The 25,382-nt window shown below is 53.7% G+C and overlaps 2 protein-coding genes and 2 long non-coding RNA genes across 8 annotated transcripts in view; 3 read left to right on the top strand and 1 right to left on the bottom strand.

The window, feature by feature from the left end:
- XRN2 (5'-3' exoribonuclease 2) overlaps positions 1-1,661 on the top strand; it is a 46,591-nt gene extending 44,930 nt beyond the window's left edge. Inside the window, exon 30 of the mRNA XM_071738769.1 lies at positions 798-1,661. Coding sequence (XP_071594870.1) covers positions 798-860 — 63 coding nt within the window. The 3' untranslated portion in view covers positions 861-1,661. The remainder of the gene's footprint in view (positions 1-797) is intronic.
- Positions 1,662-1,778: 117 nt separating this feature from the next.
- Positions 1,779-5,259, bottom strand: NKX2-4 (NK2 homeobox 4). The gene is made up of 2 exons (XM_071738782.1): positions 4,669-5,259; positions 1,779-4,553 (listed from the first exon to the last, which is right to left on the bottom strand). The coding sequence occupies exons 1-2, from the start codon at positions 5,042-5,044 to the stop codon at positions 3,916-3,918; spliced, it is 1,014 nt and encodes a 337-aa protein (XP_071594883.1). The 5' UTR covers positions 5,045-5,259; the 3' UTR covers positions 1,779-3,915.
- On the top strand, positions 5,197-16,102 carry LOC139793880 (uncharacterized). 2 transcript variants are annotated; one of them, XR_011724857.1, is made up of 4 exons: positions 5,198-5,412; positions 12,576-12,737; positions 12,885-13,014; positions 15,789-16,102. It is a non-coding gene; the product is annotated as an uncharacterized lncRNA (long non-coding RNA). The 2 variants fall into 2 exon arrangements; XR_011724856.1 differs by having other exon boundaries at positions 5,197-5,412; positions 12,576-13,014.
- A 2,168-nt stretch (positions 16,103-18,270) lies between these two features.
- On the top strand, positions 18,271-23,882 carry LOC139793881 (uncharacterized). 4 transcript variants are annotated; one of them, XR_011724859.1, is made up of 5 exons: positions 18,271-18,378; positions 19,484-19,589; positions 20,349-20,900; positions 21,173-21,283; positions 22,871-23,580. It is a non-coding gene; the product is annotated as an uncharacterized lncRNA (long non-coding RNA). The 4 variants fall into 4 exon arrangements; XR_011724860.1 differs by lacking the exon at positions 18,271-18,378 and adding an exon at positions 23,696-23,882 and having other exon boundaries at positions 19,319-19,589; positions 22,871-23,450; XR_011724861.1 differs by lacking the exon at positions 18,271-18,378 and having other exon boundaries at positions 19,319-19,589; positions 20,349-21,066.
- The last annotated feature ends 1,500 nt before the right edge of the window (positions 23,883-25,382 follow it).

Here is a 25,382-nt window from a genome sequence, read left to right on the forward strand (position 1 = left end):
TGTCTGTGTCTGTGTGTCTGTGTCTGTGTGTCTGTGTGTGTTGTGTGTGTGTGTGTGTCTGTCTGTGTGTGTGTCTGTGTGTGTTGTGTGTCTGTGTGTGTTGTGTGTCTGTGTGTGTGTGTGTGTGTGTGTGTCTGTGTGTGTGTGTCTGTGTGTGTGTGTGTGTCTGTGTGTGTGTGTGTGTCTGTGTCTGTGTGTGTGTGTCTGTGTGTGTGTGTGTGTGTGTCTGTGTGTGTGTGTGTGTGTCTGTGTGTGTGTCTGTGTGTCTGTGTGTGTGTCTGTGTGTCTGTGTGTGTGTCTGTGTGTGTGTCTGTGTGTGTGTGTGTGTCTGTGTGTGTGTGTGTGTCTGTGTGTGTGTGTGTGTGTCTGTGTGTGTGTGTGTGTGTGTGTGTGTGTGCACATCCCTGGTGCTTTCCCCATCTCCTGCCTCTGGGCACTGCTGAAAGCAAAGGCCACGCAGAGGTGCTGCAGCTGAGCAGTGACACATCCACAGTGCTGGCAATTTTTGGGGTTTATTTCTGTTGGGGCTGGGGCTGGGTCTGGGTGCTGGGTGCTGGGTGCTGGGTGCTGGGTGCTGGGTGCTGGGTGCTGGGTGCTGGGTGCTGGGTGCTGGGTGCTGGTGCTGGGTGCTGGTGCTGGTGCTGGCTGGACCTGCTCTCCCCGGGTGGGAGTTGGAGCTGTGTTTCAGCCCTGTGGGGAGGAGGAGTCCTGCCGGCGCCCCGAGCTCAGCTCCCTTGTTTACTGGGATGTTAATCCAAAAAATAAATGCTTGCTTTTGTTTGTTTGTTTGTTTGCAGGCATATGGCCCCGGGAGGCCCTACCCCCTCCCTCCACCCTCGGGAAGATACGGATGGAATTAGCTCTGGATGGTTTTTTTCTTTTTATTTTTTTTTTTAACTATAGAAAACGTCTGAGGGGTTTTGTCTTTCGTTTGTTTGTTCTTTTATTATTTTGGGGGGTGGGGGAGGAAATTATAAAGAAACATCCCTGTAGTTTTTAAACTATGATACTTGTTTTAAATGTGCACATTTCTTACTGAACTGATTTTTGGGGGGTGAGGGGGGTGCTATGTGGCTTGGAAATAGGGTGCTGCAAAACTGGAGTGAACCAGACCTGCTCTGCCTGCCAGGCAGTTGATGAGATAGGAGCTGTTTTGTCTTTATTAGGTGCACAAGCTGTGCTTTAGCTGTGCCTGTCACTCAGCTCCAAACATCCTTTACTTCCACACATAAGAGCCTGGAAACAGGCAGGGAGTTTTAAAGAAGGCACAGAAATGGGATTTTATGAACTCTGGAAGCAGAGGCAGCCTCTGGAGCACAGCGTTTGCAGACAGGTCTGTGGTTATTCCTCATCAAATTCTTCCTTGGATTTTTTGAAAAGAGATTTTTTTTCTTTTTTTTTTTTTGACTTCAAAGTAAAACATTTCAACTTTTACAACTTGTGCCTGGGTGTTTTTGTTTTTTTTTTTTTTACTTTTGTTATTGTAACATAGACAAGCACTAGAGGTGTATTTGTCTGTTTTGATATATAATTTAAAATTAGCTGCAAAGTGCAGAGGTTTCCATTCATTTTTAGCCCCTTTCTAGGGATTTTTCCATGCGAGTGTACCAAATGAGTAAATATTTTTATTTGCTTTATAAAGTGGCTTTTGAAATTCAGAATGGTTTTGAGTGGTTCCTTTCCAACCCCTTCCAGGTGTTTGTATCCTTTCTCCCTACCCGTCTGCACCTTATATCTTAATGCCTTGGAAAAAAATAATTCCACGCAGCCTCTAAAATAGCATTTAAAAGCTTTGTTTAATTAAAAAAATTAAAAATGAAGGGAACATCCAGTTAATGTGATAAAATGACTTCCCCTCGTGCCACACTTGGACTTTGCCATGAAACCCACGTATCCCACGCACCAGTGAACTCCAAGGCTTTGCTGTCACCCCTGTGCATTTTTCAGCCCCTTCCTTCCACGGCTCAGATGTTAATCACCAGTAAAGAGGATAAAATAAAAAAGAGGGGGGAAAAAAATGGACCGGTGTAACCTTGGGAGGAAGAAATGGTGAAACTGGATTCATTATTTTCAAGTGATGGAGGGTGGAGCAGAATCCTTCATTGTAATGCAAAGAGATGCCATCCTGCAGCTCCTCAGCCCTGTCGAGGGCCTTTCTCCCTCAGCCGGAAAAATATTTGGGTCTTAGAAACAAAAAAAATAATTTTGCTTTTTGAGCAGAAGAAAACCATCAGCGAAGGTGAATTTTGATGTGAAAGATGAGGCTGGAGAAAGGAGCCTGGTGGCTCATCCTTCAGGATGAACCTGCCTGGGTGTGTTCCCTGGGAGATGCTGGGGTATTTTGGGGTACCCGTGTGGAGCAGCCGCCGGGATGGGAAGGGGGGGATCCCGCGTGGGGAACGTCAGGGATCGCCCCCTCCCCCTCCCGGCCCTTGCGATGGGAGCCGGGCTCGCAGCACCGAAATCCGCCGCTTTTTTTTGCCTCAAAAATCACTCCTGCACTTCGCAGCCCGGAGGGGCCGGGGTTTCAGCAGCCCCCCCGAGGATGGCGGAGACGGGGGCGCGGAAAGAATCCTCTTTGCGATTGAGAAGGGAGCGGGAAAAAATGGGGTCGTTTTTGGTGCTTTGCGTTTTGTTTTTGTTCTTTTTTCCAAGCGCCGTCAAACCTCATCCGTGGGTAGAACGAGAACGAAGCCGCCAAGTCTTGAGAACGTTTCTTTTTATTGTAAAAAATAAAAATATAAATTTAAAAACATAATAATATTAAAAAAAAAAAAATTAAAAGAAAGGGCGGTGGGAGGAAATGCCGGAAATTTCCCAGCAGTTTTTCCCGATGTGCTGAATTTCCTGGGGGAAGAGGCGAGGGGACGAGCCCCGCAGCCGCCTCGTTCCGTCCTCTCGATGCCGGCAGGGACGCGGTGCCCAGGCTGGGGGTCTCGGGGGGTCTCCGGGCTTTATTCTTCACTTCACTTCGCCGAACTCCCCAGGAGCTGCAGAGATTTTTGCCGCTCCGCCTGCGCGGCCGGGGCAGGGGGGCTGCGCGCCGCGTGTCCCTCATTCGCTACTCAAGAATTGAGAACAACGATAAAAACGTTTTTTCCCCGTAAATCTGAGCACCGGCGCTCGAGAGCTCTTCTGCCAAAATACCCTCCGCCGCTGCCAGGCGTGGATTTGTTTTATTTTCTTGCTCCAGCCGCTCCCCGTCCTCCAAAAGGCAGCGGCAGCCCCGGCCGCTCGACCTTGAGTTACAATTCAATTTACCTTCAATCAAATAATAATGAAATTGCACTTCAGGGGCACCCTTATAAAATTAATTCTGCCGAGATAAGTTGCACTTCAGAAGATTTATTGTTGCCGTTCAATGGGTCTGTAAGGTATGCGCGGGATCCCGGGTGCCCGCGGGGTTCGGCTGCCGGTGTCCGGCCGCAGGACAGCGGGACCGGGCCGGGAGCGGAGCCCCGCGCCCCTCCGGACCGACCCCCACCCCGGGATCGGCTCCCCCCCAACCCCGGCCGGCCGGGAGCCCCGTCGGGGCGGCTGTGCGGGGCGGGCACGGCGGGAACACGGAGCCCCGGCCGGGCGGGCGCAGACAGAGGCACAAACGCGCAATGGGCCGCGCAGATACCCGCCCGCAGCCCTCCGCGGGTGCGCTTGCCCCGCTGCCTCCCCAGTTTCCAAAACCCCGGAAAGTCTAAAAATAAAATAAAAGTTAAAAAAAAAAATAATTCAAAAGTCCCAAACAAACAAAAAAACCAAAAAGACCCCAAACCAACCAAACAAAAAAGCACCGACGCGAGGCCGGAGGGGCGCGGACGGGGCGGGAGGTGGGGGTCCCACCCACGGGCTGCCGTCGGGGCCAGCGGTCGGGGGGCGACGCCGGGGCGGTGTGAGGGGAAGGCGGGCAGGGAGGGGGGATTACCACGTCCTGCCGTAGAGCAGGTTGGGGCTGACCATGCCGCCGTTGTAGTCGACGCCGGCCGAGTCCAGGGGGGCCAGGGGGGGCACCTGGCCGTGCAACGCCGGCGGGCTGGGCGACAGCTCCTCCAGGTCGGCCGCCTGCCCCAGCGAGCCGGGGTGCGGGTGGGCAGCGGCGGCGGGGGCGGCGGGGGCCGGGGGCTGCCCGGGGGCCGGAGTACCGCTGCCCGGCGGCGGGCAGGGCTTGCCGTCCTTCACCAGCACGGGCACGGCGACGCGGCGGGGCGAGGGTTGCTGGCAGAGGCCGGGGCCGCCGTCGGGGTGCAGCTGCTGGGCGGCCGCCTTGTCCTTGGCCTGGCGCTTCATCTTGTAGCGGTGGTTCTGGAACCAGATCTTCACCTGGGTGGGGGTGAGGTGGATCAGGCTGGCCAGGTGCTCCCGTTCCGGCGCCGAGAGGTATTTCTGCTGCTTGAACCGTCGCTCCAGCTCGTAGACCTGCGCCTGGGAGAAGAGCACCCTCCTCTTCCTCCGCGGGGCCGCGTGGAGCGGCACGATGCCCTTGGCGCCCTCCGCGATGCCGCTCAGGCTGCTCATCCCGGCCACGTTCATCCCCGCCGACGGGCCCATGAACCTGGAGACTGAGCGGGACAAGGGGCTCAGCGCCGGCGGGCGCCCCGTCGGGGCCCGCGGGTGTCCCCGTCCACATCCTCCCGCCCCCGTCTCCCCCCATCTCCGCCCCCCGCCCGCACTTACTGCTGGAGTACCGGGGGTCTCCGCCGGCCCCGTACCACCCGCCGCTTCCCGCCGCGCCGCTCCGCATCCCCTCGGGGTAGGCGGGCAGCTCGCCCATGTTGCCCAGCCCGCCGTTGCAGTAGCCCCCGACGGCTCCGTGGGGGAACTGGGAGACGCCGTGGGGCATGTGGTAAGCGGCCGTCCCTGTGGGACCCGCCACGACGTGCTGGGGGACGGCGGCGGCGGGGGGGGGCACGGGCGGCTGCCGGTACGGCCCGAGGGGGGAGCCCAGCCCGCCCGCCCCGTCCATGCCGCCGAACTTCTTGTAGCTCTCCTCCATCGGGCTGAGGATATCGGTGACCGAGAAGGGCGTCGTGTGCTTGGGGCTCAGCGACATGGCGCGACGGGCCGGGCCAGGCCGGGCCGAGCCGAGCCGAGCCGGGCCGAGCCGGGCCGGGTGCTTTCCGGCACCGGCGAACCGTCGGCGGGCGAGGCGCGGCGAGGCGGCCACCAGCCCCGGGCGCCGGTAGCTCGCCGTTTCTTTTAGCCCGGCGCCGGGTTTACGCCAGACACGGGGGGGCGGAGCGAGAGAGCCCGGCGGGGGAGAGCGGCGGCGGGCGGCCCCGTCCCCTCCCCGCCTCCCGCCGCCCTCCCGGCCCCCTCCTCCCGGCCATTGTCCTGCGCCCGCCGGACGCCTCTTAAGCCCGGTCGGCCCCGGGGCAGCAGCCGGAGCGGCCCCGGTCCCGGATCTCGCGCCCCGAGCCCGTAAGTACCTGCCCGACCTCCCCCCCCTGCAGCAGGAGAGGGGGCACGGACGCACCTCGGAGAGCGGGGGCTGAGGGCTGTGTGCGTGCGTGCGTGTGTGTGTGTGTGTGTGTGTCCGTGTCCGTGTCCCTGTGTCCCCTCCCCAGAATAAACCCCTCCACCTCGGGCAGCGCGACGGCTGAGACGCGGACCCGACGGCAGGAATCGGGGCAGCTCCGGTCCCCCGGGGGGAGGGAAACCCCCAGGAGGGACACGGGGACCCTGCAGCTCCCGGGACCTTTGACCTGCTGCTTCATTTGCGGTTTGGGGGGTTTTTGCTTTTATTTTTGTTGGTTGGTTTATTTCTTTCGATCGTTGTTCGTTTGTTCGTTGGTTTTGCCACAACGAAATGCTCCCTGGGGGCCGCCTGTGCCCTCGGCCGAGGTTCGGGCCGGACGCGGGACTCTCCCCCCCGTCCCGGGATGCCCATGCGGAGGCTCCTGCGGCGGGACCCGACTCCCGTCGGGGGCACAGCAGCCAGGGCTGCCCCCATCCCACCCCCGCCGCACCCGGAGAGGCTGAGGGGGATCTCTGAGGGCCCTTTGCAGCTGAGAGGACGGGGTGCAGCCAGACCCCGCGGCCAAATTTCCCCCCGGGACACCGAGGTCGGGCACTTCCCCGGTCTGGGCAGCGCGGGGGGGGTTTTGCTCTCGGTGCCACAGGCGGGGTCGCGGCGGGGCGGCTGGGTCCGGGTCCGGGTCCTGGTCCGGGTCCATGTCCCCGCGGTGTGTGCTCGCCCCGGGGGCAGCCAGACCCGCAGCACCGCTGGGCCCCCAGCAAACCCCTCGCCGGGAAATTCGCCCTCGAGGAGCTCTGCCCGCGTCCCCCAGCTGCTCCCAGCCCCTGTCTGCACCTCCTCTGCCGGAACCAGAACGGAACCGGACCCTTCCCCTCACCTCTACAAACCCCATCCGCTCCCCGACCCCTTTTGAGAGCTGCTGGGCAAAGCACTCCCGGCACTGGGGGGAATTTAGAAGAAAAGTGGAAGATAAAAAAATCGTGGAGAGAGAGAGAGAGAAAACAGTTCCGCTTCCTCAAGTTTGTGCTCCCCCCTCCCCTTAAGCTCTGCAGACCCCCCCGCAGGGCAGTGATTAAACTCGGGCAGAGCTCTGGCTGCTTTGCCTCCCTGAAACTCCCACTCCTCACGATTTTTACCTGCAACACTTTTCGGGTTGCAATTTTTCCACATTCCCGGCACCCGCAGTAATGTTTTCCTGTACTTGTTTTCCTCCTCCCTACTTCGGAAAGACGATTTAACACCCATCCCCCCCCCCCCCGCTTTGCTGCCCGGCGTTAGGAGCAGCGTGGGGACCTGCTGCCACCCCGCACTGGATGATGTTGTTGTTGTTATTGTTGTTATTACTATTAATACTTTATTGTTTTATTTTATTTTTATGCTATTGTTTTATTTTTAAATTATTTAAAATTTCTATTTTATTGTTTACTTATTTTTATTTATTTTGCCCTGGAGGGTTTTCTGCCCCTTTTGGAGCATGCCCAGTCCCCTCTGGGAGTCCTACTCCAGGAAGGAGCTGCTGGAAGCTCCGTTCTCCCTCCAGCTCAGAGGTGCCCTTTTGCTGCAGGGCAGATGGCATCACCCCGATGGTGAAGGTCAGGCCCAAGCTCCCCTCCGGCCAGGCAGAAGGAGGAAGGGGACCCCGGTCAATTCCCTGCAAGCTGTAGAGATTTGGGATCTTAGTGAGGCCTCTTTAGCAGCAAACTAGAGAGAAATGAAGCGAAGGGACAAGCGGGACTCTCCCTGTGAGCCCGGAGGTGTCACCCAGGGTTTAGGGGCTGGCACAAACGGGGTGAGATGTTTAACCGGGGAACTTGTGCCGCACAGGGGAGCGGCTTGGGAAGGGTGATCCGGGGGGAAGATGTCCCTGAAGACAACAGCCATGTCCCAAACTGCTGGGATGAGGAGCCAGGCGGGTGCTGGGATGGGCTCTCGGTGTCTCTGGGATCCCTTGGGGCACAGCAGGCACTGACTCTGTCTCCTGCCACCCCGAATCCCCAGAGACCCAGCCTGCTCCTCCCCTTACCGAGCCAGAAGGGAAGCACAGCTCAGGGGGGAGCTGAAAGAAATGCAGCCAACAGAATTCCTCATTTTTGTACTGAAAATAATCCAGAATTTTTCCCTCCTCAGGAGCGTGACGTTTTGTACAGAAAGTGTAACTTTGCACTGAGGGCTTTAAACAGGGCACTGCCCCTCCTCGGGACGGCGCCTTGGGCAGGGTCAGCATCAAATCCTCGGTCCCTGTTGAAGTGCTGAGGTGTTTCCCTTTGCTGTTCTGCTCTGGCAGAAGCAAAACATACTCCTTTGTTCCAGTTCAACGCACTGACTGGATTTTTCTGATGGGGAGAAGATGTTTAATTTAATGTTAAGATGTTTAATTTCTTTAGAACACGCTGCACTGGTGGTACAGGAAATCCCATTGATCCGGTAAATGATCAAAAAAAATCCCCCCGCATCATCCTCATTTGCAGAATGTATCTTTTTCTAATTAAATCAGCCACTGTCTGGAAGTGCTGGGTATAACTGGACTCAGGAACTGGGAAGATCAAGCTGCAGGTTTCAAGCAGAGTAGATTTGAAAGAAGATTTACAAAGAAGGACAGAGTAAATTAAAAAAGGCTGATGGTGACCAGCAAGAACCCAGTGAGAACTCAAACTGCTCGTTTTTAATTTTTTTTTTTTAAATTATTTTCCTAGCTTCTCCATTACACACCTGCCCCAGAAGGTCACCTTTATTTGAAGGGGTAGGAGTGCAGATATTATTTCAGAGATCAGTTTGTCTTTCTGATAATAATGACACATTTTGGCCGCATGGTGCTCATTTCCACACGTAAGTTGTTCTCGTTATTGGAGCCCGTGCCTATTGCAGCACAGATACTGACCTTGGCAAGACACAATTGACATATAGATAGAGGATGACTTTTTTTTTTTTTTTTTCGGGGGTAACGGACGACGTTTTTCAATAATCCAGTATAAATGCTAATTTTTTCTGTGCCCGCTTGCCTAAAAGCAATAGTTTCTTCTAAATAATCAGCAATAGTCGCTGATAGTGCCGGCGTTGTGATCACAGCTGAGGGCAGTTTGCCTTGATTCAGCTCTCACCAACAATTTGCAGAGCTTAAAAGGGTCTTGGAAATGGAGGCTCAAGGAATTGCTTGCTGAAGACATCGTTAGATTGAAAAAGGAACCTGGGGTTTCCAGTGTGCTCTCAGCCCCAGATTTGGGAGTTTGCAGAGTCACCGCAGAGCCTGTGCACAGCAAAAGGGAGAGACTGGGGGTGCGGCTGCTGCAGAGACCCTGTCACAGGTTTGGGGGGTTGCAAAAGTAGAAGCCAGGCTTATGGGGTGTGTGTGTGTTATTCTCCCTACAGCTACAACCTCCTTTCCCCCTGACAGTCACCTCCAGACCATTACCATTTGTCGTGTTTTTCCTGCTGGCTGGAGGTTTTCCTTCTGTGACACTAAAACCCTCTGAACACATTGGTCTCCGCAAATCCTTCCCTGAAAGCCCTGCTGCCCACCCCCTTTTTGGCAGCAAACTCCTCCTGTGGCCAGTTGTCACGCTGCTAGTTTGGAGGGTGCCTGAAAACACCAGCAAGTCCTTTCAGATGTTTTTCCCAACCAGTGGAGAAGACGCTGAGGAGCACAAGATTCCCCCCCCCGGCATCCATCACCTGGGGTGGGTTCCCCCCCTGTAACGAGGGGTGCATCGAGCTCCTCTGGCACTGATTCCTGTCTGCGGGCAATCCCTAGGGCCTGCCTCGGGTGGCACCAGCAGTTTCCTCTGCCAAGCACCTTTCCTCTCATTGAAATGACGAAAAAAACGTTCGTCCCGATGCATTTTGCACCGGCTCCGCGGTGGGTCCCACTTCTCGCATTTCTTACCCCATGGTCGGTGCCCGCAGGGCTGAGGCAGGGTGCCTGTGGCTGGCACAGCTGCGGGATGTTGTCAGCACCGGGATTGCCTCCTGCCTGGAGACAAGTTTATTAATGCCGGTGGGGAGGTGAGGTCCTTCCCAGGAGCTGCTGGGGAGCAGGGGTTGGGTGGCAGCTTCTGCAGCCCTGGCAGTACCCAGCCGGTTTGCCCCCTGCCCGGGGAAGGGATTGCTCCCAGCTCCAGAGATGCCAGGTAATCCCTGGTGTCCTCAGATCTGAGCGGGAAAAGTTTCAGGCAGGGGAAAGGCGGTGGTGATGTGAGCAGAGGTGTCTGCTCCGGGTTAAGCGAAATATCCCAGAGCTGCTCCTAACATATTTATTTATTTATTTATTTATTTCCTAATTATTGACGCAGTAGAACAATATTCCATCCCTGCGTGACAGCGGCATCTCCCGCAGCTGCTTTTCCTGCAGCACAGAAGGTAAATATTTATTTGGCACGGCTGCCTTCCCGCAGGGTTCACTCAACCCCGGGCCAGCCGCGGACTCGTGCCGCTCCCGGCTCCTTTGTGCCGCCCCGCAGCCTCCTGGCCAACTTCCCCTTCTTCTCTTTGTCCTCACGGCCTTCTTTTATTCCCTATTGTTTTCCCCTCTTTAATTAGTGGGGCTGAATAATGAGGCCGCCTTTCCTGCGGCGTGTGGGGCTGGGTGGTTTCTCTGCCGAGCTCCCGAGTCCCCGCTCGGGTTGTGGGATGCTCGCCCTTCCCCGCCACCCACCAGGGACCTTCCTGCTGCCGAGGAGGTTTCCCAAAGCCGCGTCTCTCCTTCCCCCTGCCCAAGGAGCCTCCGTGTTTCCCCACGGTGTTGATATTTCTGTGGAATTGGGTCTGGGGTTTTTTTGTGGAGTATTTTTACTTTTTTGGTGACACTCCGGCCCCAGGCTGTTGCAGGTCTGTGCTGCAGCTGCTGGGTCTACTCTGCAGGAGGGTTCGGTGGCTGAGATGCTCCCAGCAGGACCCCCAACCCTCCTGGAGGGCAGGGGGGGCCCCGGACACTCACTTTCCCTTGGTGTTGCCAGAAGTTTATTTGGTGAACTGTGCCGAATGTTCTGTGTTATCGGGAGGGATCAGAGAGCCCGAGGCTGCCCGTGCCCAGGCGGGATGTCAGGTTGGGAAGGGAATCTTCAGCCCCAGAACTCTGCGGGACCCCGGGGGGGCACTGAGCAACACGCGGGGTTTCTTCGGAAATCACTTAAAAAAAAAAAAAAAAAAAAAAAAAGACCAAAGCTCCGTACGGATTTGATGGCATCTCCTGGTGCCTTCTGCTGGCACCTGTGTCAGGGTGACTCTGGATTAGATTCAGAGGAACTGGCCAAGGAGAAGGGACTTTGTCATCAGAGGGACTTGGATTATCCCGGCTCCGAGGGTGCTGGATGACATTCCCTGCACAATTAGCAGTAACCATAGCTACCCGGAGCCCCGGTCCCGGGGGGCTGTGGGGGCAAGGTGGCACCCAGGGCAGGGAGAAAGTAATTTTAGGGAAAGGGCTGAGCCTGGGAGGGAGAGTGAAGGGAGATGTTCCTGCCCATCCCACCCAGGAGAGGACAGGGGCAGCCTCGGGGTGAGGTTGTGGTGTCCCTGCTGGGCGCAGGGATTTTGCTGTTCCAGGAGGTGAGGGTTATTTTGGGGTCACCACTGCCTGCCAAAAGCAGCGGGGACCAGGGAGGGGTTATTCTCAAAAAGTCAGGATAATGGAGCCCTCAGGAAGGCAGCTTTCTGGAGAAGGAATCGTGTCTGGGCTTTTTCTTTCATTAAATTACTCCGAGGGAAGCCAGTGTGTGGGAGATGACTTAGTGCTGGCAATCAAGAGACAACACTTGAAATTAATCACCTGAGCTGGGGCCTGGGTACCATCACACAGCAGAGCTGGGCTGGCTGGTGGGGGCTGCAGGGTGGGCTGTGGCTGTCAGAGGGCAGCTCTGTGCCAGGGGCACCTCATTTCCCTGCCCCATTGCTGCAGAGGGAGGTTTGCCTTCCCTGCCCCTGTGCTTGGGGTGTCCAGGCTCTCCCACAGCTTCTGTGACACGGGTGGGGCTTCTCAGAGCTCAGGAAGGGCCATAAACCCCCGTGAAAAGTCAGTAAGGGACATCTCCTGGCTGGGAGGTGGCTTTTGCAGGGGCATTGGGTGCACCTGGAGCATCCCTGCAGCTGGGGACCAACTTGTCTGGGTGTCTGCAGCACCTCCAGGCACAGAAATAACTTCATAAACCCTGCTGGGGTGAAGCCAGGGCTGATGTGGGCAGTGGGCAGCCTGGCTGCCATCCCGCTGGGCTTGGCAGCTGGGTGAGAGCTGCTTGGTCCTGCTGCCCCTGCACGGGGCTGGTGGAGGCCACCAGGACCTCTGGAAATGTTGGGGACTCTGTGGTTTGGCATCTTGGGGCTCTCAATGGGTCAGGAAGGTCAAGACTGAGCCACAGCTGGTTAAACTGGTCTGATGATGGGTGTGAACCTGGATGAGACTGGTTCTGCTGTCACATCAACAAGTGGTGGTGACCTGAGCCATTGTCTCCCTGCTGTCCCCTGCAAGAGGCAGCACTTTGAGGGGGGGAATCTCTAGAAACTTCACTTTTCTTTTTTTTTTTTTTTTTTTTTTTTTTAAGTGAAGAAATGTGTCTCTGCAGGGCAGGTGAGGGAAAGCAAAGTTTGATGTTTGAACAAAGTGCCCAAGTAGATGTTGGAGAGATGCTGTCCTCTTCCAGATGGTGTTAATGAAGGGTTACACTAGAAAAAAAAAAAAAAAAAGGGAACTTAAGCTAAGGAGCACCTCCTCCCTGCTCTGTGTTTTCTCCTCCTCAAGGTTACCCTCTTCTCCCCTCCCTGGGCTCCTGCTCCAGCTCATTGTGTTCCTCCCAGGCTGCTGCATGTGCTCTGCAGGCTCTGACCTGGCAGTGTCACAGGTTTCCTGGTGGTGCTGTCACCATGGAGTTGCTGCCTCTGAAGTGACAGTGGCATTAAACAAAACAAAAAATACTTCAAAAGCAGCGTTGCCTTCACAAGCAGAGAGGCAGAGCAGATGGCAAGGATGGCACTCAGGCTGTGTTCCTCTTTCTGCCCTTAAGGATCTCTTGCAGGTGTGTGGGGAGGGCTGAGGGAGCCCTGGGTGTGCAAGGAGCCATGGACACATCTAAGTTCTTCTCATTGTTTTGTTTTTGGTTTTTTTTTTCTTTTTCTGCAGGAGCCTCCTCTGCTTCAGAGCCCTGGGACCATTTAGGGTGGGGACTGTGCCCAAGCCCCAGTGCCAGCTGGTTTTAGTGTGGGAGCTGTGCCTGGGCTGCTCCAGGATGCCAGGAGCTCATGGGAGCTGCTCCAGAGCCCAGGGTGAGGCTTCCAAGCCTGGGTGGGTGACTCCTCATTGCCTGGGCAGACCTGCTCAAGGGATAAGAGTCTCCTCTCAGTTGGGGTTTCTTGGGTTTTTGCTCTTGCCCAGAGGCAATCTTGGTGATTTTTATTTTTTTTAAAATCCAGATTGCATGTTGGGTGTAAGGCACCAGCTTCAAGCCAGGTCTGAAAGCTCCTGGCTGTGTTGGTCCATGGGGAAGCTGATAATTGCACGAAGATCCTTTACCATCTGTGGGATGGGGGTCTGACCCACAGGAGTCTTCCAAGGACCTCAGGTAAAAAATGTGTCCCCACATCTACCCTGGGCAAGGTGGGAGCTGTGTGCAGGAGGCCCTGGGGAAGCTGGGTGGTGCTCACATGCTCACAAAAATACAGAAATAAACCATCCTGATGGGCTGGGGAAAGGTGGGAACTACTTTAGCTCTCTGGAAAGCAGCAGGGTCTGGAGCTGCACAGACCTGGGAGCTGTGGGGTCCAAGCCATGGAGGCGACCACCAGACATGAGCATCCCCTGGCTGGCTCCTGGGGGGGAGATGTCAGGTTATTCCTGGTTGATTCCAGCTGAGCTTCCTGCCCAGGGCTGGGGATGTGGTCCCCATCTGCCACCCCCCAGGGCTGGGTCACCCCCCAGCACTGGTGTGGAGGTTCTGCCACCTGCATATTTACAGCACCTTTGCTGTGTTCATTCTAGCATTAAACTGCTAATTAATTATGACATTTGTACTACTTCATCTTTCACTGTGATTCTGCAGAACCTGGCAGGCAGTTAATTAGCTCTCTCTATGCAAAGGATAGTAAGGAAAAATAATTGCTTTGAGGAATCATCATCGCCTTCCTTCAGAAAGGTCTTGCCAGGGAGCTGGTTAAAGCTTGCTGGATTTGCACTTTGGAAGATGCCTCTGTCAAAGGCCAGTCCTTTGGAAGAGAGATTTGAAGGAAAAGGTTATCTCAGAGATGGGGCTCAGTGGGTGTTATTTAGTGCTTGTGAGTCCAAGGGAAATCAATTATCTAAACAACTTCTGCTCGGGAAGGGATTTCTTTATTCTTTTCTAAATATGTACCCATCCTTGTCTTGGGATTGCTGCACACAGGCAGCAAACCTGAGGCTTCAGGCTCTCCCCCTCCTGCCTGCTCCCAGATATTCCTGGGAAGGGGTGAGGGTCTTCCTCACTGTGGTTTTGTTGTTGTTATTGGGGTTTTTTGGATTTTTTTGGTTTTTGGGCTTTTTTAATAGGTTGGGGTTTGTGTTTGTTTTGGTGTTTGGTTTTTTTTTGGGTTTGGTTTTTTTTTTTTTTTTTGGGGTTGTTTTTAAACCAAGGGGCTGTGAGGGAAAGAGTGTTAACAAACAGCCCCTGGTTTCATACACCCCTCTTCTTCTCCAGGTGCCTCCTGCCCTCACCAACACACAAACCCCAAAACCTGCTGAAGCCCCCTGAGGGGTGCAGGGATGTTGCTGAAAATGCTTCTGTGCTGATGGGCATGGTCTGCCCTGCCCTGCTGCAGGCTTGTCCAGGCTTTCAGATTTCATTGCTTTTCAGAGGCATTTGCCCCCAAAAAGCCCTCAGAGGGTTTTGGGGTGTGTCCCCCACCCAGAGCAGCTGCTCCTTGGTTCCTCCCATCTTTCCTGCCATGGAATTCTGCTCTCTCAGGGCCCTGCTGGTGGGCCAAGTGTTGCTTTTCCTATTTTCCAGCTTCTCCTTTAATAAGGAGCCTGTGGCCATCACAGGCTCCCTGGGATGAGGAGCAGATTTTTGTTTTTGGGTGACAAATGCAACCAGGACAAGAGAACAATGGGAATGATGTTGGTGCCTGCAGGGAGGAAGAGGTGTTCTTCTCAGAGATGGAAACCTGCAGCAGGTATGCTTGCCCTCAGCACTGCCTGTGAGAAACTTGTTTCATTAGCAGGTAGCTGCGTGTTGGGGTTACAGGCAGAGCAGAGCAGTAATGGAGTTGACATCTATGTAATGGAGTTGACATTTTATTGAAAAGGAAAAAGAGAAAACCTCAACAAACAGAGTTCCCCTCCCTCTCTCCCCCTTCCTCTGTTTCCTTATTCCCCTGCCATCCCTCGCAGCCAGGCACACAAACTTTGAGCAGCCAGGATGCTGGCAATTTAATAAAATTTCCTCTGAGGGTCTGTGCTTCAGGAATGTTACAGGGACCAATCAGCCTGCTGCAAACTTGAACTTTGCTGAGAAATCAAGGCAATAGCTCGTTCAGCAGCAAATGGTAACAATCTGAACCAATTCTTGGCAGCCTGCTCTTGGTATCAGCTATTACACAGAGTCTGGGCTCCCAGCTTGTGCTCAAAGCTTTCAGCAAGGCGTTCAGGGTAGGGATCTCCTCCTGGAGGACAATGCTGCATTTCTAAGCTGGGTGATGGATGGGCTCTGCTCTGGTGTTGAGTTGGGCTGGGGTGTAAAGAAAATCCTTTGTGTGCCACGTTTTATTTATTGGAGCAGGTTTAGGATGAGAGGGACAAAGGAGCCCGTCTGGGCTTGAGAAGATGAGAAGAGGCCAGCTGGGCTGGGACTGCAAAAGCTCCTTCAGCCTGAGAGCCCAGGGAGGTGCTGGAGAAGCTCAGAGCTCCAGCTTTGGGGGGGACACTGAGGGATTCCATGGGAACCCCTGACAGCCGAGCAGGGGGTGCAGTCAGATGGGCAGGGGATGGATGTGGAACGTGGGTCTCTCCCCCTGGGAAGATGTGACACTCGGGTGTCCACTCCTTGGGTGATGGAGAAGTGGGACCCATCTGCACTTCTGCCTCCTGGTTGCATCCTCCTGGCTTCTCAGCTCCCAAAATGCTTTTCAGAAGTAATTTTTCTTTTGATTAACAAAAGTTACAAGACCCTTGTTGGCTTCTGCTCTTCCCTCTGTGCTGTAATGTAAGTAACACATCTCTTTTAATCTTCTGATAACTTAGGTTACCACAGCCCATTGACATTTGTATTTCTAATGTAATAATCAAATGCTAAAATACAGAGATTACATTTGGATCAACACGTTCAGTTCTTAAACCCTGAAAGTAATTATCTTTTCTCATGTACAGTGAAATGGAATTATTATTGCATTAACCATTAGCAGCTCTATTGTCTGAACGTGGGCTGGTGGCACCACTTCCAGTGGCATCTGCTGCTTCTGTAGGATGAGACCTCATCAGTTCTCCCCCAGCTGGAAACTTCCTGGGGATCCTTGTCCAGGACCTGTGATGCAGGAGGCGCAGAGATCCTGGTACCAGGTGGCTCAGGTATAAGGAAGAGACCATGGAGTGATGAAGCTCCTCAAGACTCCATGGATGAATGTGGTGCTGAGGCCTGGCTAACTCCACTCCTGACATCTAATTTATGGACAACATTCCAGAGGTGAGGTGCTGAACTTGAGGCCCCTGAGAACACCCCAGGGTGCTCAGAATGAGACTTGATCTTAGCTGGGGCTGCTTCTGGACCCACTCAATTCAGAACCAGGCTGCAGAGGAGCCATTAAACCTCTCAAGAGCTTCTTGCAAATTCACAGAAAATGGGTAGAAGGCAATTAATGGAGAGGAGGAGAGTCTGGAAGTGTTCCCAGCCCTTGCACATCTGTCTGCAGGGCACTGTTCATAGCACAGTGCCAGAGCATCTTCTCCTTGGCCAAGGTGGAGCTGGGGTGCACCTGAGCATCACTGTGACACGAGCCCAAGGCAGCAGAGATCCAGCAGCTCCCTCTGGGTGCTCAGTGGCTGCTGTGCTCCCACATATCACATCCTGAGCCACAGCCCCTCTGAACAAGCAGCAAACCCACCACTGCTCCTGGCTGGCCCCTCGTGTGGGCAGGCAGTCACTTCACTTCACTTCTCTTGGGCTGTCCTGGCTGTTGCTCCTGCAAACCAGAGGTGCAGGACTGGCCTTAAATGAGGGTTTAATTTCTGGCTGTGATAGGCTTCACCTCGGGGTGACCTGGGGCTCAGCAGCCTCACCCCAAAGAATTTCTCCCTCCCATCTCCTCTCCATCTCCCCTCCTGCAGCTGGAAACCCTTCCCCCTCATCCCATCCCTCCAGGCCCTTGTCCCAAGTCCCTCCCCAGCTTCCCTGGAGCCCCTTCAGGCACTGGAAGGTGCTCCAAGGTCTCCCTGGAGCCTTCTCTTAATTTCCTTTGTTTTCCTGGCAAATCCAGCTTTTGGGTGCTGCCTCCTAACTCCCCCCCTGTTTGCTGGGATGAAGCACAGCTCTGCTGCTTCAGAGGAGAAAAGGCTTGGAAGGAAAGTAGAAAAGCATCGTGCTGGATCCCCAGCTGGTGCTGCTGTCTGGGATGTGGCTCTGCACTGGAGGATGTGCTCAGCCCCCCAGGGATCCTCCAGAAAACATTTGCTGTGGGGAAATTGTGGGAGCTGATGAAGAAGTGGCTAAGGGTGGGTGCATGTCTGAAGTGGAGCTTCAGCTAACTGCTGCAGGTACTGTAAAAAAGCACTGGTCACAATTAAGCACTTAATCAGGAGAGGGAGCTGCAATTTTCTGAGGCTCCAGCTACAGAAATGGTGAAGATGAGATCCAGAGATAGGGAGGAAAACGTCTCTCTGGCAATTATGCTCCATTCTGCTCAAAGGCTGGAAATGGTATCTCTGGATGACTTTTGTTGCAGGGTTGATACACGGAATTATCTCCAGTGCAAACCATTTTGCCCACAAAGCTTCTCACTGAGTAAAGCAGCAGCTCCTGCTCAGCTCCACAAATCCCTTCCTGATGGGATCTGCTTCCCCCTCTTTACAGTAACTTTTTAATCAGCTCTTTTCCCTCCCCCAGGAAACAAAGTCCTGGTTAGAAGGATCCAGGCAGGAGTACCAAGGACAGGAGGTTTTCCAGGAACCTTCTTGCAATGTTCACCCCAGAGTCCATCTGCAAAGCCCCCGAGGAAGCTGTGGGTGACCCCACCAGAGAAAGTACCAGGTCCCTGCACTCATCCCCTGGAGCCTGGGCCATCCTCTGGCCTCCCTCCAGCAGGCAGGTAGGGACTGGCTTTCCCTCTGAGCAGGGGTCCCCCCAAGGCAGTGGTGGGTGGGTGGGTGGAGGAGGTGAATCCCCATCCATAATGTGCTGAGGGATGTTTGGGTGGGCAGAGCCTCCTGAGCTGGAGGTGGAGGCACAGGAGGGTGGCTGCTATTGCCACCACCAGAGCCCAGCAATCCTCAGCCTCCCCCATGGATCAGCCCAGATCCCAGGGAATGGGAAAGGAGGTGGCATGTGGGCTGGGGAGGTGCAGAGGGTCTCTCAGTGGTTATGGGAAGGCTGGGCTGCTCTGGCATGTGCATGGAATGCTAAAGTTCTTCTCTTGCAGGAGGCCACCAGTGACCTCCTGGCAGGTGTCTTGGCCTCTATGGGTGGCTGCACCAAAGTCCCAGCCTTAACCTGGCATTTGAGGAGCCTCTAGAGCAGAGCAGATGGTAGGAGGCAGATGCTATCCAAAGGACTCCATGGCCATGCTGCTCTCAGGTATCAGCAGGAGGAACTGTCCCCAAACCCACGTTGGCAGAGTTGGAGGCAAGATAAAATGATGAAATGATGCTTCTGTACAGCTGGTGGCAGCCACTGGGGTTCTCTGGTCAGCAGGGAGATGGTGACACGATGCCTTCAAGCCACACCAGGATGCTGATACAGGCAGGTCAGGTACAGCTGTGTGTGTGTAATGGTTTGAAGCTGCAAGAGGGTCTTTGGAAGAAAGTATTTGGTGTGAGGGTGCTGAGCCCCTGGCCCAGGTTACCCCAAGAAGCTGTGGCTGCCCCATCCTTGGAAGTGCTCAAGGTCAGGTTGGATGGGGCTTGGAGAAAACAAGGAGAGAAACAGCTCTGCTACAAACAGGGATGTGTGTCCCACACCCTCTGGTCGTGCTGGGTTTGAAGGACCTTCCAGAGAAGGATGTCTTTGCCAGAGGCTCTTGGTGGCAGGAGTGCCAGGTGGGTATCAGGGAGGTGGCACAGGGCATGGCCCCTGGGTGCAGGGAGGATGAAGGGAGAGGTTTGTTCCCTGTGCTTATTCTCCCCTCCTGCAGCTCCTGCTGTTGCCACATGCTTTACACTTGATCAGAGATCATCTTCTAGAGTTTTATTGTTGATCTTTTCCCTTTTCCCTTTTCCCTTTTCCCTTTTCCCTTTTCCCTTTTCCCTTTTCCCTTTTCCCTTTTCCCTTTTCCCTTCTCCCTTCTCCCTTCTCCCTTCTCCCTTCTCCCTTCTCCCTTCTCCCTTCTCCCTTCTCCCTTCTCCCTTCTCCCTTCTCCCTTCTCCCTTCTCCCTTCTCCCTTCTCCCTTCTCCTCCCTTCTCCCTTCTCCCTTCTCCCTTCTCCCTTCTCCCTTCTCCCTTCTCCCTTCTCCCTTCTCCCTTCTCCCTTCTCCCTTCTCCCTTCTCCCTTCTCCCTTCTCCCTTCTCCCTTCTCCCTTCTCCCTTCTCCCTTCTCCCTTCTCCCTTCTCCCTTCTCCCTTTTCCCTTCTCCCTTCTCCCTTCTCCCTTCTCCCTTCTCCCTTCTCCCTTCTCCCTTCTCCCTTCTCCCTTCTCCCTTCTCCCTTCTCCCTTCTCCCTTCTCCCTTCTCCCTTTTTTTGTCAGACCTCAGACCTCCCTGTTACAGCTCCAAGTGCCCATCCATGTGAAGCTTGTCCTCCTCAGTCACCTCTCAGGGCTCTTGGAGAGCCTGGCTCAGTGTCTCCTCCAGGCAGGCTGAGTCTTTCCATCAATCCCAGTGGATTCCAGCTCAAGCTCCTCTTTGTCCCTGGCTGGCAGGCACTGGTTTTGGATCAGCTGTGTACAACAGGACCCTCAGTCACCTTGAGGGGCCCCCAGGAGCTGTTTTAACAGTGGCAGGGAAATGATCCTGAAACCAATCCAGGTGGGAGCCCTGGGGTCAGCAGGTTGTACAGAGGCTGTCAGAGCTTCTGTAATTCTGTGGGGGCACCTGAGGAGCTGGAGGGGGCTGGGGGGGGCATCTGTTATTGATGGGGGGCTGCTGAGGCTGATAACCCCCGGCAAGCTGGGCAGTCAGATGTATTTTGGGTTGTTCCACCCCGGGGTCTGTGCCCAAGGCAGCGCAGCCCATGGAGCTCAAGGCAGCTTTGATCCTCTGGTGAGGAGCAGGCTGCAGCAGATGGAATGGTGTAAATCTCTTCTTACACACAGCCAAGCCAAAACAAATATTATGCAATGATTAAGTGGCAACCCAAACAGAAGCAGGCGTCCTGTGGGCTGGAACAGGAAATCTTGGGTTACCAAACTCGAGATACGTTAATTTAATTTGATTGTATATTTGATGGCTATCTGAAGTGGCCCATGAATAATTGATGAAGGCCAGAAAAGCTGATGTTTGCCTTTAAAATCAAGCTCGATAAAGTAAAAACTGAATATTTAGGAGCATAATCACTGTTTGTATGGGTTGTGTGAGGGGTTTCCACAGCCTACCACTGCTCCTGGTGCTGACCAGGGATGGAGGAGCAGATGTGGGATCTCCCCAGCCTGGCTCCTTGAATGGCTTATTAAAATTCAGTACAGATACACTGGGTCCAGCCAAGTCCTGGATAACTGACTTTCTCTCACCTGTGGGGATGTGTCTGCAGGTTGAGTAACCCATGAAGCTCTGGTACATCCCTTCCAGAGGACTGACCAGATCCTCCATCCCCTGGCGTGGCTGTAAGGAGCGAATCTAAGGAGATACAACAGCTCTGACACCTGTAGTGCTCCCTGTATGGAAGCCACCAAGGGCTGTATCCTTCCAGGATGCTGTGGGACACCTGCATCCTACCCAGCAAACTCTCCTGCTGGGAGCCATGGTCACAGAGCACAGTGACAGAGAAAATACTCCTGAGGGCACAGCCAGGCCCTGCTCTGCTTCACCACTGCTCTCCAGGAAGAACAACACAGTTCTCCAGCTCCTGTTTGGCTGAGGTGGAACAGAAACCCCCTGAAGCACAGCCTGTGACCCTTCCTGTGCACACCTGATGAGTGTGAGCAGAGGGTGGCACTGGGGCTGCACAACTGCTCATCCTTTCACAACCAAGTGCCCCTGCAGAAGATGCAACCACCTGAACTCTACTGGGGATGCTACTGGAGACCAAGTCCTCCACATTTCCAACCCCTTTGTTTCAAATAACTCATCTGCTTCAGTTTGAGTTGCTGACCTCATGGGAAATGCCCAAATAATGACCAGGTGAGCCAGAGCTGTTGTGAACTGCTCTTAGCCTGGGCTGGACCAGAACCCAACCAGCACCAGCCCCGTGTCCCAGGGGGGGCTTGGTCACCACCACCTTCCCCTGTCCCACGAGGGATGCTTGGCACACCGTGAGCCCTGTGTGACCTGTGAATAGGATTCCAGGGTAAGAAGGCAGCCCAAGCCCCAGGGAAAGCTGGAGACACGAGGAGGGGCAGATGTCAGCACTTTACCTGAAGAACTGAAGCATCTGTGCTGTGTTTTCCTGGCAGGGGAGCTCAGCAGAGGCTGCGTGTCCTCCCTTCCCAAGGAGGGGGCTGAGATGGAAGGGGTCCCCTGGCAGTGACCTCCTGCTATTGTCAGAGCCAGTAAACAAGATAAAGGTAGGCGAGGGGAGGATGGGCAGAATAAGTCATTCTTAAAATAAAATAAACATCAAACTTTCCTTTGCTGGGGCCTCTGGAGGAGCACAATGCCTGGAGGCAGGTGGGGAGGGCAGTGAGCATTATTTACTGCAGGCAGCAGCCATGAATTATACACAATGGTGTCCAGGAGCTCCTCCAGAGCTGTGACCTGTGGTGGCTTCTGCAGGCAGAGAGGCACTGCCAGCAAATGCTGCACACCCCACGGGCTCTAATGGAGAGTTCCTGCCTTCCACCCACTGGAGATCTGACCCCAGAAGTTACTGAGAGGTAAAAGCAAGTAGATGGAGAACAAAAGCCTTCTTTAGCATACTTTAAAGTCCTTAACCCAGATACAAAGCATGGTTGGAAAGGAAAGGACAGCCCTTGAATTTTAGTTGAAGCCAAACTGCTTATGGAAAAAACACTTTTACCTTGTTTACTGCTGAGCTGCAGCTTCACTCTGGAGCTGCAATGGGGATAAAGTTTAACAGTGATTACTTTTATGTCCCTGGTTAAATACATGCACAGTGGCTCTAGCTGGAGGGGAAGGCAAGACTAAATTTAGGTGGCTTATTGGTGGTAAAAAAGTGGATGGTAAGTTAGGCCAGATGGCTTAAAACCTGCTGTGGGGTTGATTTATTCCTTTGCAGGTGCTGGGGTGCCCAGGAAACACCTTTTCCAAAGGCAGAAGTGCTCTTTAGTGAGGGTAGAGGTGTCCTCAGTGTCAGTGGGCTTGGGATCAGCAGGAGATGTGCCCGCACACATCAGAATAGAAGGAGCTTGATTTCTGCTGAAGCATTTTCTGGAGCTGGGGTGCTCCTGATGATCCTGTCATTCTGCCATGATCCTGTGCTGCTTGGAATCCCTCCTGAAAAGGTCTGCTCACCCCAAAGACAGGAATGCCCTGACTTTGGCTAACAGCCACTCCTTTGCTACCAATTTGTTCCAGACTGATCTTGGAGAGACAAAATTTTGTCCAAACTGGACACCAGCTCTGAGGCTGCAGTTTCACAACAGGTGGATGCTGTTGGCAGCAACAGAACACAGAGGGCTGGAGAAGAACAAGAAGAAAAAAATAATAATCCTGGATGTCCTGAACTGCAAAAAGGCAGAAAGTCACTTTCAGTATTTCCATTCCTCTCTCTTTTTAGCTTGATTCTGTAATCCCCCTGTCTGCACTGATTTCCTTTTCCCCAAACAAGGGGAGGGCAGGGGGCAGGTAGTGCCTGTGCCTGGGCAGTGCCCAGCACAACTGGAGCAGTCAGGGCACTGGGGGTGTAATGGGGTGACTGTGCCCCCTTTGCTTCTCCCCCACACCAGCTGGGTTGTTCTTTGTTGACTCTGGGCTCAGGTTTATTTTTTTTATTTTTGCCTCACTCTGAAACACTTACCTGAGGAGAGCCCAAACACAAAAAGCTGGGATGTTTCAGTTGCTGCTTGGTCCATAGGATGGAGTTTTAAGTGGCCTCACTTGAGAGGGACAAATCAAGCAGTTTTCTGAAAAATGCAGCAAACAGCTGCTGTCCAAAGTCACCACTAATGATTACATCCAATTCTCTTTTGTAGTGGATTTTCATCCAGCTGTTACCTGGCTCTGAAAGGCACCATCAAAGGCAAGCTCTTTCTATTTGTCCATCTCTTCAGAAAGCATCACATGCCCCAGGAGTCAGTCTGCCTTTTGACCTTTTAAAACCTTTGTCTTTGGGAACCAGCACTGAGAATCACAGGAACCTTAAGGTGCTTCCACCCTGGCTGAGATGCTGCTGGGGCAGGAGCACATTAAAGCTGTGCCTGGCACTGCCCTTTCCTCAGGGCTGTGTGAACCCATGCCTGGCACACACAGGGTTCGGGTTACTGGTGGAGAGGATGGTGGAGCTTGTGAGGACAGCATCAGTGGGGCAGAGGCTCTGGGAGGGTGGGATGGGTGGTGATGAATCCCCAGTCGTTGTTTCACCTGTTTTCAGCCCATTTGGTGGCTCTGAGGAGCCCTTCCCCAGCTCCCACCTGGGGGCTGTGCCTGGCCCTGTGTAGCTGTTGCCTCTCTACACCCTGGCCAGGGAATCCCAAAAATCTTTGGCTGGACCTGGTGCCCACGGAGCTCTGTGTGCCATGGCAATGGCTCATCTCCCTTCTAGGGGAAAGTGAGGTTAGGGTTGGAAGTCTCTCGTTCTGGGTCTTCCAGGATCCCCCTGTGTGCTGTGACCTCCCCCTGGCTCAGCCCAGGGGCTGCAGTGTTTTCCACCCCCCCTCCAACCCCCTGGTTTGTGTTGAATGTTCCCAGGGGTGGGGGGGACCTCAAGGGCTGCTTGGCTGCAGCTTTATGGGAAGCACAAGTTTCAGGCTGATTCCTGCCATGTTTTCTGAACTGAACATGTGTCTGGTTGTGCACAGGTTGTGGAAGGAAAGCTGCTCCACGGGATGGACCTTGGCAGCTGCTGGAATATCTATGGAAGGAGGAAGAGGAAGAGGCAAACCTGATGGGCACTGCACAGCCTGAGCACAATGAGCGTGGAGATGTCACTGCTGGGAGTGGGTCTGTGTGCCCTGGCAGCAGGGAGATGGTTTTTAAGAGCACATTTCCCCTTTAAGAGCACATTTAAGAGCACAGGCACCTCTTCTGTCCCCCCCATCCCTGCAGCATCCCCTCCTCTGCCTGTTATCTGTCCTTGCACCCCAGAGGGGCAGGAACTTGTTTTGCTCCAGGAGATACGGGGCCAAGTCCTTCTCTGGGGGGGCAAACAGGGCTGAGCCTTGGGTGGAGGGCAGGAGGGATGTTAGGGTATTTTTATCAGAAGTCTCGTGAAGCTGAGGTGCTTGCTCTGATCTAGGGCACCAAATCCTCTCTGTGTTTGTCTTTTTTAAGAGTCAGGGACTTGTGCTGGGCAACCTTAACTGAAGAGTGAGGGGGGAAAATGTCTGAATAAGGAAACAGCTGAGAAGCTTGGGAAACTTCATGGCTGGGACAGTTTTCCAGGGGTTTTTAAAAAATGTATTACCCTTTGGGGCAGGCGGTGATGAATGCTTTTCCTGCAAAAGCCTCAAGGCCCCTGCCCAGGTTTGCAGGGATGGCACTGAAAGGGTGCTCTGGTAGCCTGGGGAAGAGGCAGGGAGTGTCTTGGCAGCTTGGAGCTCTAGGGCACACAGTTCCAAGGAGTGATCATCTGTTCCCTTTAGTTTACTAAGACAGATACAAACTCAGATGTTAAAGATTTTTATTTTTTTTTAAGGCCTCCAAAGCTCCCCCATCCTATTGATCCTGTGTGCTCAGAGGGGATTGGGTGTGTTAAGGTGCTTGAGCACTTTGTATGTTTGCTCCTCAGAGTTGGGTTTGGTGTGATTTGGGTTTGGTGTGATTTGGGTTTGGTGTGATTTGGGTTTGGTGTGATTTGGGTTTGGTGTACTTAGTTTGGGTTTGTGCTAAGATAATAATCAGAAGAGACATACTGATTTATTCCAATTCTTCCTTCCTTAAGTAGCTGAAATCATTCAGTCTGTTTGACCAGAGGGAGTGTGGTGCTGAGAATGTGATTTTATAAAATCTGAGCCCTTTTGCTTGCAATTTTTATCTCAGAGGTAACTTTCTCCCTGAAATGGTGCTAAGCCCCATGAAACACAGCAGATCTCTCTGCAGAAGCAAGGGACTTAGTTTAAGCAAATCTGTAACAATTCAAGGGAAGTTTCTGTGAGCTCATCACACTTTGAATGTTTTCTGTTGATAGCACTGTCAGGATTTCCAGCAGTCAGAGCCCAACTGAGTAGGCAGAACCAGGGCCTGCTGTATGCACCCTGCTTACCTCAGACTGCTCAAGCCTTATTTGTATAAAACAATAAAATATGTTAAATGCTAAAATGTGGTGGTGTGATAATTCATGTTTTAAATTATTTTGCCTGATGTGTAAAGCATTTCTTGCCAGGTTTTCATGCCAGTATGGCCCTGTGAAACCTCAAAGGGTCCTGCACATGGATTCCCATTTTATATCCACGGGACAGACTTTAATTTTTGTGCTTGGTCAGCCTGGGAGCTATGGGAAGGTAGGATGCTGCACCCAAGCTGTGATTCACTCTGCTGGTGTAAATC

Source organism: Heliangelus exortis, chromosome 3 (genome assembly GCF_036169615.1).
Source record: "Heliangelus exortis chromosome 3, bHelExo1.hap1, whole genome shotgun sequence".
Lineage (NCBI taxonomy): Eukaryota > Metazoa > Chordata > Aves > Apodiformes > Trochilidae > Heliangelus > Heliangelus exortis.

What these genes read in the sequence shown, in the direction of transcription:
- NKX2-4 (XM_071738782.1), bottom strand. Translation starts at nt 5,044, where the DNA reads ATGTCGCTGAGCCCCAAGCACACGACGCCCTTCTCGGTCACCGATATC. An exon ending in AGACCCCCGGTACTCCAGCA is followed by an intron (nt 4,554 to 4,668) that starts GTAAGTGCGGGC and finishes TGTCCCGCTCAG; the next exon opens with TCTCCAGGTTCATGGGCCCG.